Consider the following 19617-nt stretch of genomic DNA (forward strand, 5'->3'; position numbering starts at 1 on the left):
AAGCAAAGCTACTGAGTACATAAACAGACACACGGTACATCTGATGGGGAAGACAGGGCATGTAAGAATACAATATCCAATAAAGGGCCCTTAGGGGGGTAATTAATGAAAAATGAGGTTAAATAAATGGGAATGGCAGAGCATGCAACCGAACACAGCCACATAATACACAAAAGGCACTTCATAAGAGCTATTTTCTGTTAGCAGAAATTACATATACACTCATTCTGGAGTATGGTATCTACCAGTTTACAGGGTAAATTAAATTCTTTACTGAAAGTAATAGTACTTTTACGAAGTAAGGTGCTCGGGTTAATTTAATATTCTAGAATTGCTGCTTCTTCCAAACAATAAACAATCAAATCAGAATACTATCAAACAGAGAGAAATTACATCAAGAGTCACTTAATCTTTGGTGGTAAAGAAGAAATGTGATGATTTTGCACTCCAAAGTCAGAAAACAGTAAGAGCTGACATTCAGTGAGCACCGCACCAGGACACCTCATTGACCGCCACCACAACCCTACGAACCACACACGTAAGGAAACAGAGGCACAGGGATGTGAAGTCAGGTGCCCAGGGCCCGCGCTGAGCAAGCGGCAGGACTAGTGTTGAACCCAGGCGGCTCCAAGCTCCGTTCCATCAGCCTCGCTAATGCTCTGCATGTGACCTGCCTCGAGCTCCCGTACACACTAGGCTCCTGCTCCCCAAGTGAACAGCTGACCGAAGGAAACCGTCCTCCACGCTCCCCTCTAGCTTCCAGAGAGAATCCCGACTCTTTGAAGTGGGGAAAGTCCTCTGCTTCTGCCAACACTGTTATTAACCATCCTAACTGCTGACGTGACAGGTGAAACACACCACCTCACTGTGTTCCCTGCATTGCTTTCTCTAGGAGCATGGATGAACACCTTTCCATATATTCCCAGGCCATATATATTTCTTCTTTGCTACGAACTGCATGTTTGTATATTTTGCTCATTAAAAAAAAAACACACACAAATAGACTTTCCTGGCAGTCCAGTGGTTAAGACTCCTTGCTTCCAATTCAGAGGACCTAGGATCGATCCCTGGTCGGGGAACTAAGATCCCATGTGCTCCATGGCACGGCCCAAAACAAAACAAACAAAAAGAAACAAACAGGGATAATCTGCAATAAAATAATCTTCTTTTGACAAAAGGATGTCCTTCCAATTTTTTTTAATACCAGAAGTAATCCATAATCACTGTTAAACAAGGGATTTTTTCTTTAACCGTACAGTGTATATGCTTTCCAAAAAAAAAAAAGATTCCCTTATTTAAATTTTAATTAAAAAATGAGTAATTTATGGGAGATTGGTATTGGCATATGCACACTCCTGTATATAAAATAGGTAACTAATAAGAACATACTGTGTAGCATAAGGTACTCCACTCAATGTTCTGTGACGGCCTATATGAGGAAAGGATCTTCAAAGAGCGGATATATGTATATGCACAAGTGATTCACTTGGCTGCACATCTGAAACTAACACAACATTGTAATTCAACTGTACTCCAATAGAAAGTGTTCAAAACAAGCAGTATATTCCCATTGTTCAAAATTCAAAAGGAACAAGAAGGTATACATGACCAGTCTTCCCTCCCCTTCCCCGCAGGCTAGCCATGTGACCAGTTTCTTCCTGATGGCCCCAAAGATCCTGTGCACACACCAGCCAACGCAGCACACACCATACCCCTGCATGTGTCGCACGGGCGGCGGCTCGTGAGCGCACTGTGCTCTCTCGGGGACGGGCGTGGGGGGCTTCGGGACGGGCACCGGCTTCTTCAGCCAACACCCCTGGAGGCCCTGCCGGCGGGGCCCCACGCACGACACAGTGGATGTGTCACTTTGTACGTGTGCAGACGCAGCTGTAGGACAATTCTCGCAAGGGAGGTTGCCGGGTAAAAGGTTTACGCTCTTGTAAGTGTAACAGACACTGCTCAACCGCCCTCTGCAGGAGCTGCCAGCCTCTCAGTGTCCCTGCCAACACTGACTCACTGCCCTCGTCTTCGCCGACGTGACAGGTGAAATACACTATCTCAGTGTTTGCCCTCTATTTCTTTTTTAGGAGTATGGCTGGACATCTGGCCATGTATATTTCCTTTGCTATGAACTACATGTCTATATATTTTGCCCATTTTATTGCCTTTTTTCTTATCATTTTAAAGAAAGGGAACTAACCCTTTGCAATATGAAGTATAAATGCTATTTCCCAGTTTATAATTTGTCTTTTGACTTTGCTTTAGGGTGGTTACTGCCATGCAGTTTTTTGTTGTTGTTGTCGCTGTTGTTTAAATAACTGTTTGTCTTTTCTATTATGGTGTAGCGTCACACTTAGGTCTTCTGTATATATATATTTTGTTGTTGTTGTTGTACCACAAGGCTTGCAGGGTCTCAGCTCCCCGACCAGTGACTGAACCTGGGCCATGTCAGTGAAAGGCTGGAATCCTAACCACTAGCCCACTAGGGAACTCCCCACTTAGGTGGTATTCTTGTTTTTTTTTTTTCTTTCTCGCTCTTCATATACACATATATATATTTCTAAGAATTTTTATGATGTTTTTCATGGTTTAATTTATTCTTAAAATCCAGAGATTTCAACCATGTGATATTTATCAAAAATAGTCCCTTCTGGCAGCAAGTCCATGCATGTGTTTCATGCATTATGTGACTCAGGATCCTGAGGAGGCAAGGGCTGGGAGCCTGAAAGTGTGAAGTAATCACAAATGGCAGTAACAGGGGTAAAACCCCATGAGACACCAACTCCCCCTCTCGCCACCTGTGAGTGAACAGGGGAATAATTTAACATTTATTCCTATTTTTCTTAAATTAACTTTCATGGCAAAAACTAGCAAATGGGGGGAAAGCACTTATCTACCTTGTTCATTGCTCTCTGTTGGGGAATCTTCATGTCGAAGGAAAAATTTCACTTCTTCCCTTCGTGGCCCCCACTTCTGAAGATGTTCATACATCATATAATCAAAGGGTATGGGACGCTCTAGGAAAAAAAAACAAACAAATTACTACTTTTCCCAGAGACAAACAAAACAAATTCTTCTATCAAAAGTAAAAACTGAATAAAAATAAATTTAAATAAACATGCACACATATATATTAGAATTCAAGGATTATTATAAGCACAAAATTTTAGCTTTAATGAAATAAAAGCAAGACTATAAACACAAAGAAGTAATCATAAAGGCAATTTTGCAACATTAAATAGGGAACATCGGAAAAAATGTCCTTTATTGTATTTATCATGAAGCAGTGTACCTCTCACTCTTTCAAAGGAACACATTAACAAACTGCCCAAATCTTATTATTCACTAAAATGTTACAGGTGGCAATCAGATGTACAAAGGCATGACACACTCTTCCTGGCAATGCAGTTAGCTCACACAAACACTTGCACGAGAATGTTCACAGCAGCAATCCTCACAGCAGTCAAAACGTGCAAACAACCCAAACGTCCACCAACTGATGAAAGGATAAGTGAAAAGCTGGGTATCATATAACAGAGCATGTCAGCCAAAGAGAGGAATTATGTATTGATGAGTGCTACCACATGGATGAATCTTAAGCAAGCTAAGTGAAAAAAAGCCAGATCAGTCACATACTCTATGATCCAATGTATATGAGGTACCTAGGCGAGCCAAACACACAGGGCCAGACAGTGACACAGTGGTTGCCGGGGGCTGGGGTGGGAGGCACGGAGTTCAGAGATGGCTGCGCAACACAGACCGTCCTGGAACCCATGAAGTCATACACCGAAATGGGGGTTTTTATGCTATGTGAGTTTCATCCCAATTTAAAGGGAAAGGAAGGAAATCTTGAAATGTCTCCAATGCTGCCTGTGCTTGAAAGTGAGGAAAGATACTGGCAGAAAATGACCTGCCCTGGGAGGAGCAGGACAGAACTGAACTGTACCTTCCCTCCTCTCAACGCAGGAGCCTGGGTGGGTGAGAGACTCCTGCTCAGATCGAGTGCGTGTGGCAGCCGCATCATACACACAAGATGTGATTTAATTTTCGGCCCAAGAGAAGGGCCAGACTTCCACAAGGAAGAAAACCCCGCCATTCACAGAAACACCACACACACTATGCTGCTGCCGTTTCATCTTCCTACATGTGCAGGCAAGCTTTGTCTTATTCCACAAACCTCAAGGGCAAGGACATAAATTGTCTCCTCTTGGCTAATTCATCTCAGAACTGAGTATCTGAACAGCAAGAAGCAAGCACAAACTGAACACTAAAGAAGCAGTCAGTGTTACCACTCCATATTTTTAGCTTTTCTAAATTTTTTTTAATTGAAAGATAGTTGCTTTACAGAATTCTGTTGTTTTCTGTCAAACCTTAACATGACTTAGTTTTGAAAGTTACAATTTTTGTGGATATAGGCATATAAAATTTTTTTTAAAAAAACATGTATATTATAATGCTATAGCTGTGGAATTTAAGACTAATCATGTGCCTCAGTTCAACGTAAAATTTTATCTTAGGCCATATTTTTATTAGCATTCCTTTGGCTTACAAATTTTTTTCACATTAATTAAAATCAACTTATAATCTTCACTTGGGCTTCACTTGTGGCTCAGCTGGGAAACAATCCTCCTGCAATGCTGGAGACCTGGGTTTGACCCCTGGATTGGGAAGATCCCCTGGAGAAGGGAAAGGCTACCCACTCCAGTATTCTGGCCTGGAGAATTCCATGGACTGTATAGTCCACGGGGTCACAAAGAGTTGGACATGAATGAGGGACTTTCACATAATCTTCACTTAAATTTGAGCACAACTTCACCAAGTCTGAGCATAACTTTATAAATATAAAATCTAATTTTTCCTTAAGCCAGTTATTTAAAAAATTTTGTTTTCCTTTACAAATAAAAAAAATTTAAAGAAAATAGTAACTTTAAGAAAAGCAAACTAAGCTTCAGTAGCTTTTTAAAATAAAATGTTATTTCTGTTTTAAAGTGAAAACAAAACTACCCTGCACATATCATGTAATAAATACTATACCTCATTAGCATTGTATATAATGGAGAAATCTGTAATACAACGTTCAGGCATTCTTGGAAAAGGCAAAAAAAAAAAAAAAAAAAACACCAATTAGAAGATTTCACAAAAAGAAAAACTGAAGGTCCTACCCGCCCACCTGATGTGCATTAAAGCTGATGCCCCGTGTGAGGAAGCAAACCAGATGAGAGCACGGTAGCAAGCTGCTCAAATGAACGGGCTGTTACGGGCTGGGCTGTGTCCTCTCACACAGAAACCCATGTGCTGAAGTCCTAACCTAGTCCTCCATAAGAATATGACCTTATTTGGAGACAGGATCTTTAAAGAGGTAGACAGTAAAAAATGAGGTCATTAGGGTGGGCCCTAATCCAATGTGACTGGTGTCCCTTTAAGAAGCGATTAGGACACACACACAGAGGGAAGGCCATATGAGGACACAGGGAGAAGGCATGACCATCTACCAGCCCAGGAGAGAAGCCTCAGGAGGAACCAGCCCTGCTGACACCTTGAAGTCAGACCTCTACCCTCCAGAACTGTGAAAAGATAGATGAATTTCTGTTATTTAAGCCACCCAGTTTGTGGTACTTTGTTATGGTGGCCTGAGCAGACCAATACACAGACCCAGAGAGAAATACTCTCCTCTCAACAGGGGACTGACAGGGACTTCCCTGGTGATCCAGTGGTTAAGAACTGCCTTGCCGTGCAGGAGACACGAGTTCGATCCCTGGTGGGAGAACTAAGACCCCATGTGAGGTGGAGCAACTAAGCCCTTGGCCACAGCCACTGAGCCTGCGCGCTCTGTGCCACAGTGACGATCCCGCATGCTGCAAATGAGACCCGACATAGCCAAACCAATACTAAAATCTTTAAAGAAGCATTGAGGATTATATTGGAGTATTCTATTTACAACACTGATGACATGAGTATATCATGAATAATGGATGCAGTAATTTTATGCAAAGGGTTCTCCAAAATCTGAAAATCACTTGAATCGCTCCTCCAGCGTAAAAAGACTGAGAAAGGCCATCCCTTCTCCCTTCCTTTGAACCTCATCTGCCACCATCTTGCCCAGACTTTGCTCTGCAGCTCCAATCTACTCAGGGATCTGTTTACTCAGGGCCTGCTATGAGCACCAGGCTGGGCACCGCATGTATGATGGTGAACAAGTCCCCGCCTTCAGCAATTCTAGTCCAATGAGAGAGGAAGAGATGAAAGTCACTGTCCTGTTGTGATAAACACAATGACAGTATTGAAGCAAAGAGGAGGGACACGTAACACCCTCCAAGATTCACGGAGAGTGAAGGCTGGGGGGCCGGGTGCTGGGGACTGCTCTAGACAAAGGGAGCAGCAGGCTGTGACCGTCTGTTCTTTGGGGAGGCAGAGAGGTAAAACCCTGGGTCATGCTTTCAGATGGCCATGGAGCCAGGGACAGCACCAGCTCAAGACTCACAGAAGAGACTAGCATCCTGCAGCAGCCGGGACCACTGGGCTCTCCCACGCTAATAAAAGAGGCCGAGCAGGAATTAGAAGTGATGACAAGCAACAAAGACAAGAGTGCTAAGAGGCCAGAAAAGAGCACACGAGGATGGCACGACCAGGCTCTAACATCCACCCCCTAAAACCACCATACTTCACCCCTTCCTGTTTATCAGGCTGATACCTGAGGACCTGGCCTCTTTCTGCTACTTCAGTGCTGGTCCACCATTTATCAAAGTCAAGTTTCTCTCAATGTGTCCTTAAAGTTTTTACTCCAGATTTGAGGATAACACAGAAAATATTTATAAGTCATATACCTGATTAGGGACTTGTATCTAGAACACATAGAGAACTCTTACTGGGGATGTTGTGTACAGCATGGTGACCATAGTTAATATTATATACTGCATGTGTGAAGTTGTTAAGAGAGTAGATCTTAAAAGTTCTCATCACAAGAACAAGTATTCTGTAACTGTGTACAGCAATGGATGTGAACTAGACTTACTGTGGTGAACATTTCACAATACATACAAAAATCAAACCATTATGTGGTACATTTCAAACATAAGGTTGTATGCCAATTACACCTCAGTTAAAAATTGTTTTTAAGAAGTGTTAAGAATTCACTGGTTATCCCGGAGGGTCCTTTAAACACATCCACCCGGACACCTATCTCAAACGCAGCACGTCCAACTGGCCACTCTCTTGCTCCCCGATGCCGAGTCGTGAGTGCACACCGCCCCTTCTTCCACTTGCTGCTGGAGCGGAGGCCGTGCCCACCTCAGCCCCTCCTCTCAGTGCTGAGGGGCACACTCTGTCCATCCTCTTCTCCAGTCCTTCCCACACACTGCTTCTCTCACCCGGCATATCTCATCCCAGCTCAACTCAACCCCTCCGTTAAGAGTCATGTTATTTTGTAGAATTTTCTGCATTCAGCAATCATATTACCTGCACTGATCTTCTCTGTCCAGCTAGTTGACAAATCCTTAAATATAAGAGCCAGCCTTAACTCTTCTCAATTTAATAAATATTTATGAAGAGCTTACTATTAATATTTAAACATATGTCCCCTCCCTCTTAAACGTCCCTCCCAACCCACCCTTCTATGTCGTCACAGAGGACTGGGTTGAGCTCCTTGCTATATAACACTTTTTTTGAAAATAGCATTTATAACATCCTATCCCCATGTGATATAACAAGTTTTTAATTTCTCAATTCCTTGTTACCTCAGATAACAAAGAACCAGGAACAATATTGTACATTCAATAAACATCGGATTTCATGTACTTGGTCACCTTTATAGAGCCTAATACATACCATTTCCCCTCCACACTTCAGCTAAATGGCAACTGCCTTCTCCAGGTTCTTTGCAAAATTCGACAACATCACGACATGTTGTTTCTGGTGTTATAGGAACTTCTGTTAAAATCTGTTCATTGTTGCTCAAGAACACGGTTAATATCATCTGGAAGAAAAAAGATTAAATTAAAGCTACAACTTAGAGTCATTAAGCAATAAAAAGATTAACTTGCAAATTAAAAGTGATTTCCCTACCTTCCTCCCACCACTCCACCTGGCCGAAATGCTTACAGGACACATTAGGCTCACTCTAAAGTTCATGTTGAAAAATTAAAATGTAAGACAAGTCAGGAAAATGCCCAAAGAGGAGTATTAGAAGGGAACTAGCATTACTGGATATTATAAAGCCTCAATATGGTAAGGCACCAGAACATTAACAGATCAATGGGACAAACTATGAAGTCCAGAAACATAAAACGACGTTGGAGGCAAATGATGAAGGAGGGACCTCAAAACTGATGAGGGAAAAGACTATTCAGTGAATGATGCTTGAATAATTAATATACCCCACTGGAAAAAAAATGGATATATATTGCATACTATACACAAGCAATAAGTTCCTAATCAAATACTTTAAAATAAATCACAAAATTATAAAAATTCTAAACTAAAACTGGGTAAATTTTTTTGTAACCTTGGAGTACAGAGCCCTTTCTCACTATGATTGAAAAACCATTATAAGATATATTCAAATAATTAAATACAAGGATCTTTTACAAAGCAAAAAAGACAAACTGGGGGTAAATATTTGCAACTAATATTACATATAAAAAGTCAACCTCAATATCTAAAGTGAAAGTGACAGTTGCTCAGTCGTGTTCAAATCTGCGACCCCGTGGACTACACAGTCCATGGAATTCTCGAGGCCAGAATACTGGAGTGGGTAGCCGTTCCCTTCTCCAGGCGATCTTCCCAACCCAGGGATCGAACCCAGGTATTCCACATTGCAGGATTCTTTACCAGTTGGGCCACAAGGGAAGCCCTCATATCTAAAGGGCTCCTAAAAATTGGTAGAAGAAAGACCAAAAATCAGATTTATTTTTTAAAATTGAAGAAATAATATATCACAGTAAAAAAATGAAAATGGTTCTTAAATGAAAGCACATTATAATTTCAAGAAATAAAAATTGTCCAGTGTTATTTTTTAAAAAATCTTAAAAAAAACCCAAAAATCTATCAGTTTGACCTAAAAACTCAAGAGATCCTGTGAGAAGGGATTTTTAAAAACATTACTCCTAAAATAAAATTTAAACCAAAGATTTTCTTTAATCAGACAATATCATAAAATACTTGTTTAATCTTTGATCAAAGTCAGAAACAAAATCTGTACTTGTCCCAAAATTCCCTTCTCAAAAATCTCAGCTGTCAACTGAGTATCTTAGTATAGTTTATTCGTAAAATATTTTTTTCTTACAAGTGCCCTACAGGGGTAACTTTTGAGATGTAACGTCTTTACACTGGTGGCCAGGTTTTATTTGACCAAATCCAGTCACAGTTACAAACCGCGCTCTGGCCCCCTCCCGCCCCGTCTCCTCTCACCCCACTGGCCCCGTGCCGTCACCAGTTCCCTCTCTACATGCGAACCGGGTGAAGTCACTTCCTGGCTGAAAACACTCAGGAGCCTTGTACCGGCTAACAGCCATCCTTCTCCAAACACTTCTTCCGGTTTATAAACAGGAAACTGGGCTCCTCACTGAGCACTCAGAGGCTAACATCGCCATGTCCATGTGCAACCTCTAACTGTTCTGCCCCAGAGACTCTTGCAGGGCTTGGATCTCCACAGGACACCCTTCGAGAAAGCCTGGACGACAGGACAAGCTGCAGGCTCCGATCAAGGGGAACATTCCTCACCACCTTCCTGGTCTCCCCGTCCCACTGCCCTCCTGTGCTCAACCTTGCTCCCTCCTCTCCAGTTCTCTCAGGCCACTCGCCTCTGCGCCAGCACCCTTCCTGTGTGCCTATAACCAGCTGTTCGCCCTGCAAAACTCAGCTCAGGTGCTACCGCCTTTGCGAAACCTCCCTTCACCACCTTCTCTCACCAGGGAGGCTACATGTTCCTTCCTTTGTGATCCAGTAACCCTTCACACACATCTTTATTACATCACAGCGCCAACCTGTTTACCCTCCTCACTAGGCTCCAGGCAATTCAGTCTGGAATCTTTCATTCCACTTCCTGATCAGCATCTGATGCCTGCGAGGTTCCCTGAAGTCGGGTCAACTCCACGAGTGACACGCAAAATGGAAAGCCCCCACCAGGCCACATCACTGAGGAAACGCTGCGCACGCTCTGAGCGAGACACATCCAACCCGCCCAGGAGACAAGCGCTTCCATTCAGTTCTTCCTGAAATTACAAACACAGTTCCACCTCACAAGGAATAAAACCGTTCTTTCTGCTCACTGACCCAGACAAATTTCTAAATGCCGGGGGTCTTTTAAACACTAACATAACTGGCTTGGAATTTGTATAATTTGGAATAAAACAGGTAAATCCTGGATCTTGTACAAACAAGTCCAGATCTTGAAGGGCCTTAAGCTATACCAGTTTCACCAGAAGAATTAGAATAGACTTTTATTTACACATTTATTTTACAGTTCTAATGGTAAATCTGGAGTAGGAAATGGCAAACCACTGGAATATTCTTGCCTGGGAAACCCCATAGACAGAGGAGTCTGGCGGGCTGCAGTCCACAGGGTCACAGAGCTGGACACAACTGAGCCCGAGTCCACACATGGTAAATACTTTCCCATGTGATTTCAGGCTATGCTTTTTAAGATCTATTTTCCTAAACCATAGTTTATAAATTGAAATTTCAAGGCAGCAAAAAATTTTTTAAAAAATCATCTGCTCTTTCAGTGTTGGAACTACAGCTCACTAATGACCAGGAGAGGGTCCTGCTTCTCTCGGTTCTTTAGCCCGTTCAGCCTCATCCCACACCCCCACACCCACTACGGGGTCCATGGTTTGTTCCCCATGCTCTGAGCCAGTGAAGGTTTACACCAGCATGTGCTTCGGGAAGCCAGGCCTCTGGCCAGAACCAGTCTCGCGTGCTCACACCCACCACGGGCACACAGCGGCATCCACAAAGGCACGGCTTGCGCGGCTCCGCTCAGAAAGCAGGTTTCTTTAGGAACCTGTTGTCAGAATGAAAGACGGCGTGACACTCTGGGAATGCTTTCTGAATTACCAAGACTTGTGAATAAGTTCAACGTGATGGGAGAAGCAGAGGAGAGGCAGAATGGCAAAGTTGCAGTCTGAACTTCAATTTTAAAAGTTAAGAACTCCCAGATAACTGATCCAAAAGTCACTACACATTATTTCAGTTTTTAATTCTATTTTAAAGTCTTTACTAAACCCTATCTTTCCTAATCTTAGCAAAATCCATTTCCTCTAATCTCCACTACTCAGTCAAAGCTAACTTCATTATAATCATGAGATTTAAAAGCTTTTGAGATAAATTAAGCTGGCATTGACCTGGATGGTACATACTTCCTAAAGTATTTTCTAAAATTAGCGCTGAAAAGGCATCGGGTTGCTACCATTATTATAGCAAGGTTTCCCCAGATTAAAAGAAATGGAAGGATCTTCAACACAAGTAACATGTGCATTCACTCTAGACGCATTTTTAAAAGTATCTTTGAAATCACAATGTATCTTACAAATGGACAGCATGTCACAATCTAAGGGGCAGTGCTATTTTTTTCTTTCTAATAGTATGTATAGAGATGAAACCCAATAGGGTTAAGGGTTAAGACGACAAAGGAAAAAAAGAAGTTACTGTTTATTCTTTCTAAAAGATTAATATATTGGAAATAAAAGATCTGGTTAACCACAGAAACACACACAGATTTACACCGTGTGCTGCAACAAGCAGAGCGCGTGACGATACGATGCCTCACAGGCCTGTTCTCACACCGCCCCCTCTGCCCAGACAAGCCACGCTGACAGACCCTGCCGGCCCTGGCCCTCCTTCTCTGCCATCCACAGCCGTCCACCTCCTCTGGGGAGCATTTCCTGACACACTGTCTCCCCATCCTGACCCGGTGAGAGTCAGAGCCTTCTCCTTTGCTCTCCTATAACAGACCGTGGCTATTTCTGGCACAACATTCTTGCACTAAATTATCAATGGTTTTCATGATTATACCCTCTACTGAAACAGTGTTTGTGACTCACAGGGGTGAGCTGTGACCCCATTATCTGCTCTTAAAATGATCTAAGTGTGTCCCAAGCTCTACATACTTTTACTTTTCAAAAAGTTGTTTAAAAACCCTGAACAGCCATAGGACGCTGCGGGCAGCACTTGCGTCCTCTAACTCAGGGCCTGAGTGAACTATATTAATAAGTGGTACTCGGTAAGTGAAAGATGGAGGCAGCCTAGCAGGCAGCTACCAGCATAACCATATCGAATCCCTTAAGAGGGCACCTTATCCTCACTCTCAAGAACATCTGAGCCACATAAAGAAAGTCACTAGGAATCAACCACTGACGTAAGGAATCGCCTTGGTGGGGCCTTTAAGACCTCTGCTCACCTAAGCGGCCTGTCTGAAGCAGCCTCCCCAACTCACTGCAGCCTCTCACCGCTTTGTTCTCTCCGTGTTCACCATCACCTTACACACCTATGGAAGCTGTGTATTTATTTGTTTATCCTCTGTCACCTTTCACTAGAACTTAAGCTCCTGGAAGAGCAGGGATTTAGTTAGTTCACTGCTGTATCACTACTGCCTAGAGTAGAGCCTGGCACTCAATAAACTCCCCTAAGTATGTAAAATAATTATTTTTAAAGTAGGTTGCGTCATAAAGGGTAGGTGTCTGCCTTCTTATACTACCTTCAAGGTCTCAAACAGGAAAAAAAAGATTAATACTATACCCCTCTAGTCACTGAGTTACTCCACATTAGAAGAAGGAAAAGAACCTTTTTAAAATGCTAGGGTAAAAGTCAGAAGCCTGTACACACATATATGATATTTGGCAGATTCCACTCAAACCCAGACATCACAGACATCCCTTGGTAAAGCCTTCCCGCTTTCCACAAGGTGGCACTGCAGGGTGCCAGGGGGTGAGTTCCACCGCTCCCCTCCCACACACACTCCAGCAAATTTTGGGGAAAAGAATTAACTCCAAAGAAGAACGAATAGTTTAGTAAGATCATGTTAAGTTCAATTCCCATGACTACAACTTGTATTATTTTGGCAAAGAACTAGAACTAGCCTTTGAAGAACAATGAACAATTTTTTCTAAATAAGTGAGAAACATTTAACACTCTTGAGAGGACAGATATAAATATTTAAATATTGATATATTTAGACATTTAAATATTTAAATATTTGAGTTGCATCTACTCATAAGACAAAACTAATACAGTTAAGTGACCTTTAAATTAGATCCTCAAAAACGGTATCAATTATGTTTAGTTCAAGTCACTGTTTTTGTTTAATAATTTAGTGCTTTAAAAATATATATTGCATCATATGAAAACTTCCTCTCAGTACCCTGAACTGGTGAAATCTGGTTATACACTATTCCTGGGAATAGAAAATATACATCTTGGCTTCCCTTCACCTAACTTATTTACTCCCTCCAGTATTTAAAAGCATATGCATTTTTGAGAAACCTGTCTAAAACCTTGTAGAAATGCAAAACTCAAGAAGCTTTTCATAAAGACTAGGTATGCCATAAGTCCATAGCACGTGTAGAGGTGAAGCAGCTGAGCAAATTTAATCTAGTCTCCAAAACTGAGAGAATCCTTGAATAGGAAAAAGGCACTATCAACTCCTGACACCCCTACTCATCAATGTTGGGCATCACTGCCCAGAATGTCCGCTGCTTCACTGACTGGCTGGTTCGCGTGGATGCTGTGGAAACAGAACAGACACTGATGCCCAGCCACAGGCTGTGACCTGCTCATGTGCTGCATGGTCTGTGAGTGTCGTCGGGGCCGGTTTTGTTTTTAATGGAGCAGAACAACATAAAACAGCATTATAATACAACGCTGCAAATCAACTATACTTCAGTATAAACAAAAACTAAAACAAAACCCAAACACACACACACACAAATTATTAAGAAAATTGAAAGACCAGCCTGGGAGAAAATATTTATAAAACATACAACTGATAAAGAACTTGTATCCTAAATATACACAACTGAAAACTCAGTAATAAGAAAACGAAGAACCCAATCAAAAAGTGGGTAAAAGATCTAAACACTTCATCAAAGAGAGCACCACCCACCTAACAGAAAGTCCCAAATCCAGAATACTGAGGATACCAAATGGTGGTGAAGAAGCGGAGCACGGGGACTCGCTGGTGGAAACGTGAGACAGCCATTCTGGGAGACACCTCACGGTCTCCTACAAAACTAAACGTACTCAAAAAAAAAAAAAAAAAAACTAAACGTACTCTCACCGTGGGATCTAACAATTAAAGATTCTTAGTATTGATCCAAATGAGTTGAAAACTTGTATCTAGACAAAAACCTACACATCAATGTTTATAGTATCTTTATTCGTAACTGTCAAAGCCTGGAAGTCACCAACGTATCTTTCAGTAGGTGAATGAATGGGTAAACTGTGGTGCGTCCAGACAAAGGACACCGAGCGGTGACAAAAACAGCTATCAAGTCACAGAAAGACACAGGAAACACACACACGTGGTTAAGTGAAAGAAAGCAGTCTGAGGAGGCTACATACTGTATGACTCCAACTAAATGACAGTCTGAAAAATAAAAAACTGTGGAGACAGTAAAAAAAAAAAAAAAAAAAAATCAGTGGTTGCCAGGAGTTGAGGGCGGAAGGAAGGATGAGTAAACGAAGCACTAAGAATTTTTTAGGGCAGTGAAACTGCACAGTATGATACTATATTGGAAGATAAAAGACGCTCGACATTTGTCAAAACCCACAGAACTGTAGAACAGACATAGTGAACCCTCATGAAAACTATGGTCTTTAGTTAATAATGTATGAACATTAGCTCATTAACAAACGCACCCCACTAAAGCAAGTTGTTAGTAATAGGGAAAATTGGGCCTCAATTTTTCTGGAAACCTGAAACTGTTCTACAAAACAGAGTCTATTAATTTAAAATAAAATACACATGATAAAGGTTAAGTGCTGTCTCCCGAAATGCTGACTACTGCATTCATGTGGAGACGCAGGAGTGCGTTTAAGTCTGGGCATCCTGTAAAAGGTGATTCTTAGTATGGGTCATGGTCCATGAAGTTTGGAAGATACTGCTTTCAGGGTCTCATGAAACCCACCAGGATCAAATAAACCACCACCACCTGGGGGAGGGCGCGCCCATCAACGCTTGCCAGTGCTTATTCCTAGGCACTGCCATCTGCACTTCACACATCCTCAATTCTCACACCAACTCAAGAGACAAATACCACCCTTCATTTTACAGGTCAGGGAAAGGAAACTTGGAGAGGTTAAATAACTTGTCCAAGGTCACCAAGCTAATGAATGCCAGACCAGAATTTAACCCTGATCTGACTGACTCCAAAGCTATGGTCTGAATCGCTACTCTAAACTACTCCAAAAGAAAAAAGAAAAACAGCAAAATTTTAACAAATACCTTTGTACTTAGAATATACTTGCCATTACTAAGTAAATTCTCAATTAACCAAGTTTTATCCAGTGTCTACAGTTGAAACTATCTGAAATGCACAAGTTAATCATACAAGGGAACCAGAATAAAGATTCATGCATTTTTTTCTAATTATTCAGCTATAAAGATGATCTCCTAATAGATGTTCTAATTACACTTTAGTGACCTGACAGAATTTTAAATTAGGTATATTAACAATTCTCAGAATTAGGCTTCCTTTTTCTACATATTTCTTGGTAAAATTCAAGAAAATATATTCCTATATGCATTTTTGAAAAACACTGATCTAATCCTAGGTATATACTCTAGAGAAGTATGTCTACACAAAAACTTGAACAAAAAAATTATAGCATGACTATAGTTACAGTCATAACAGCAAAAAAGTGGAAACAGTCAAAACCAATGAATGGCCAAATGTTGTATATCTGTCTATACAATGGAATATTACTTGACCATAAAATTGAATGAAGAGAATGCTACATTTCTTAGATAATGGATAAACCTTAGAAACACGATGCCAAGCGAAAGAAGCCAGATACAAAGGGGCACACACTGTATGACTCCACTTACACATGATGTCCAGAGTAGGCAAGTCCACACAGAAAGCAGATGAGTGGCTGCCAGGGGATGAGAGGAAAGAGGAATAGGAAGTGACTGCTAATGGGTACCAGGGTTCTTCGTGGGGTGATGAAAACATTCTAAACTTAGCTAGTGGTGATGGTTACATCACCGGTGGACATATTAAAACCTGTGGATATACGAAAACCACTCAATTGCATACTTCAAAGGCATGAATGTGATAGTATGTGAATTATATATCAATAAACTGTTATTTTAAAAATATCTAGCTATACCAATTATTCAACCTATTCAATCAGTATTTTTTCCAATGGAAATAACTTCAAATAAATATTATATCATTTCTTTGTATTTATTTTTCTTTTCCCTAGTAATAAAGATTTGTAATTAGACAAATCCTGTTTTTTCGTGTCTGCTAATACCAAAAGTCAAGTACTAATTCTTTTGCCAGTAGGAAATAAAATTCAAAACAGGAATAATTAGTAAAGCAATGTCTCTGAAGAGCACTTTAATATAATCATGTGTATAGACAATACTATCTATCTGTACAAAATCAGAACACAATTTACAAAGAAAAGTAGTCCAATAGCCCTCCTATCTTTTTGCAAATGACTCTATTTTGTCCTTCAGGTTTGAGCCAGCTCTTAAAAAGCATGGTGCTACTTTGAATTTGCTTATAATGCTCTGAGTTACCATTCTCAAAATGTTTCTCCTCTTCCGAAAACTAAGCAAAACTCAACTGTAGAAAACAAAAGTCTCAGTGCCTGGAGATTATCTATGCCATTTACAAAGAAAAAAGTACTTCAAAAGATGCCTCTTGGGCTTATGGAATCTAAATTCAGGCACTAAAGACATGAGCAATGATAAGACGTCCTAATGAAACAAGACAGACCACTGTTGGTACAGCAGAGTGATATGGTGGATAGGGTTTCACCTAATTAGGTGAGATCCACTGAAGGAAAAGTTTGATGTTAGCTTGTTCAAAGTCAGTTGTTCAATAACAACTGTAACCAGGACCTGGAAATCACTATAAAGGGTAAACTGAACATTTAAGTTACTAATTTCCACACAAAACCCGTTATTTTTTTTACAGACTTGCCTAAGTTTTGTCGTTAACTTAAAAAAATCAAGATCTCAGGGTTTTTAAATAAGTTTTCATAATAAATACCTTGTCTATATTTTATGCTTACAAAAACTGCTTGTTGGAAGTAGGGCACATACAGAGCTACAGCGTTTCTTTTTTTATTAATTCTGCTAGCACTGACATATCCTGGGTACTTAACATGAGAACTGAAGTTTATAACAAGATACTTAACTTCAAAGGACTTTCACAATTTTTTAGCAGCAAAAATGGCTATTACTTCAGTGTTTGCTGTGTTCGCAGACAGGCTCTTTATTTACCCACATCACATCACTGAACTCTCCCGACAGTCCATGGGACGGGGTGCTGGGATGATCCTCGCTGCAGACAGAGTAAAGGACAGCCCAAGGTCGTATGACTAGAAAGTGCCAGAGTGTCTGACCCAGGAGTGTCTGACTCCAAAGCTTAAGTTACTAGTTGAAGGGTTTAGGAACAAAGCAGTGAACACCTAAAACAAAAAAAACCACAGAACTATTCAAGTTCTTCTTCCCTGTGAAACTGTAAGAAACAATCTCTATTCAAAAGTCATGAGATAGAAACAAACTATTGTTTTTATAATTGAAGAACTCAAATGTATAATACACATGTTTCTTTGAAAAGCAAAACATTGTAAAGTATGATATGAATACAGAAGAGTAAATTAGTAGAGATTCATTACAGAATCCAAAGATGAACCTATTCCACAGCCTGGACGGCCTCTGGGCAAAAAATCTTATTGCAAAATTCAGACTTAAATTGAAGAAAATGGGGAAAATCACAAGGGCATTCAGGTGTGACCTAAATCAAATCCCTTATGATTATACAGTGGAAGTGACACAAAGGATTAGATCTGACACAGAGTGCCTGAAGAACTATGGACGGAGGTTCCACTGTACAGGAGGCGGTGACCAAAACCATCCCCAAGAAAAAGAAATGCAAAAAGGCCAAATGGCTGTCTGAGGAGTCCTTACAAATAGCTGAGAAAAGAAGAGACGCAAAAGGCAAAGGAAAAAGGAAAGACATACCAATCTGAATGCAGAGTTCCAAAGAATAGCAAGGAGAGATAAGAGAGTTTTCCTAAATGATTAATGCAAAGAAATAGAAGAAAACAATAGAATGGGAAGGACCAGAGATTTCTTGAAGAAAAATCAGAGATACTAAAGGAACATTTCATGCAAAGATGGGCATAATAAAGGACAGAAACGGTAAGGACCTAACAGAAGCAGAAGAGATTAAGAAAAGGTGGTAAGAATACACAGAAAAAATGTACAAAAAAGGTCCTAATGACCCGGATAACCATGATGGTGTGGTCACTCACCTAGAGCTAGACATCCTGGAGTGTGAAGTCAAGTGGGCCTTAGGAAGCATTATTACAAACAAAGCTAGTGGACATGATAGAATTCCAGCTGAGCTATTTCAAACCTTAAAAGATGATGCTTTTAAAGAGCTGCACTCAATATGCCAGCAAATTTGGAAAACTCAGCAAAGGCCACAGGACTGGAAAAGATCAGTTTTCATTCCAAACCCAAAGAAAAGCAATGCCAAAGAATGTTCAAACTACCACATAATTGCACTCATTTCACACGCTAGCAAAGTAATGCTCAAAATTCTCCAAGCAAGGCTTTAACAGTACGTGAACCGTGAACTTCCAAATGTTCAGGCTGGATTTAGAAAGGCAGAGGAACCAGAGATCAAACTGTCAACATCCACTGGATCATCGCAAAAAGCAAGAGAGATCCAGAACAACATCTATTTCTGCTTCATTGACTATGCTAAAGCCTTTGACTCTGTGGATCACAACAAACTGTGGAAAATTCTTAAAAGAGATGGGAATACCAGGCCACCTTACCTGGCTCCTGAGAAACATGTACGCAGGTCAAGAAGCAGCAGTTAGAGAGCCCTGTATGGAACAACAGACTGGTTCAGGATTGAGAAAGGAGTATGACAAGGTTGTTTATTGTCACCCTGTTTCTTTACCTTATATGCAGAGTATATCATGAGAAATATGGGGCTGGATGAGTTATAAGCTGGAATCAAGACTGCCGGGAGAAGTATCATCAACCTCAGACATACGGATGACATCACTCTAATGGCAGAAAGTGAAAAGGAACTAAAGAACCTCTTCATGCAGGTGAAGGAGGAGAGTGAAAAGGCCAGCTTAGAACTAAATATTAAAAAAACTAAGATCATGACATGTGGCCCCATCACTTCATGGCAAATAGAAGGGGATGAGGTGGAAGCAGTGACAGATTTTCTCTTCTTGGGCTCTAAAATCACTGTGGATGGTGGGATAGTGACTGCAGCCATGAAATTGAAAAGACAATTGCTTCTTGGCAGGAAAGCTATGACAAACCTAGACAGTGCGCAAAGACATCACTTTGCTGACAAAGGTCCGTATAGTCAAGGCTATGGTCTTTCCAGTAGTCATGCATGGTTCTCAGAGCTGGAT

At 41.0% G+C, this 19617-nt stretch overlaps 1 protein-coding gene across 3 annotated transcripts in view; it reads right to left on the minus strand.

Moving 5' to 3' along the window:
• PPP1R13B (protein phosphatase 1 regulatory subunit 13B) overlaps nucleotides 1-19617 on the minus strand; it is a 69970-nt gene that overhangs the window by 29740 nt on the left and 20613 nt on the right. The window contains exons 1-3 of one of the 3 annotated variants that reach the window (XM_065906300.1): nucleotides 8062-8204; nucleotides 7825-7972; nucleotides 2898-3017 (exon numbers count right to left, since the gene is read on the minus strand). In XM_065906300.1, coding sequence (XP_065762372.1) covers nucleotides 2898-3017; nucleotides 7825-7972; nucleotides 8062-8127 — 334 coding nt within the window. In that variant the 5' untranslated portion in view covers nucleotides 8128-8204. Of the gene's footprint in view, nucleotides 1-2897; nucleotides 3018-7824; nucleotides 7973-8061; nucleotides 8205-19617 lie in introns of those variants that run through there. The other 2 variants (XM_065906298.1, XM_065906299.1) reach the window with 2 other exon arrangements.

The sequence above is a fragment of the Muntiacus reevesi genome, chromosome 15 (assembly GCF_963930625.1).
Source record: "Muntiacus reevesi chromosome 15, mMunRee1.1, whole genome shotgun sequence".
In the NCBI taxonomy this organism is placed as follows: Eukaryota; Metazoa; Chordata; class Mammalia; order Artiodactyla; family Cervidae; genus Muntiacus; species Muntiacus reevesi.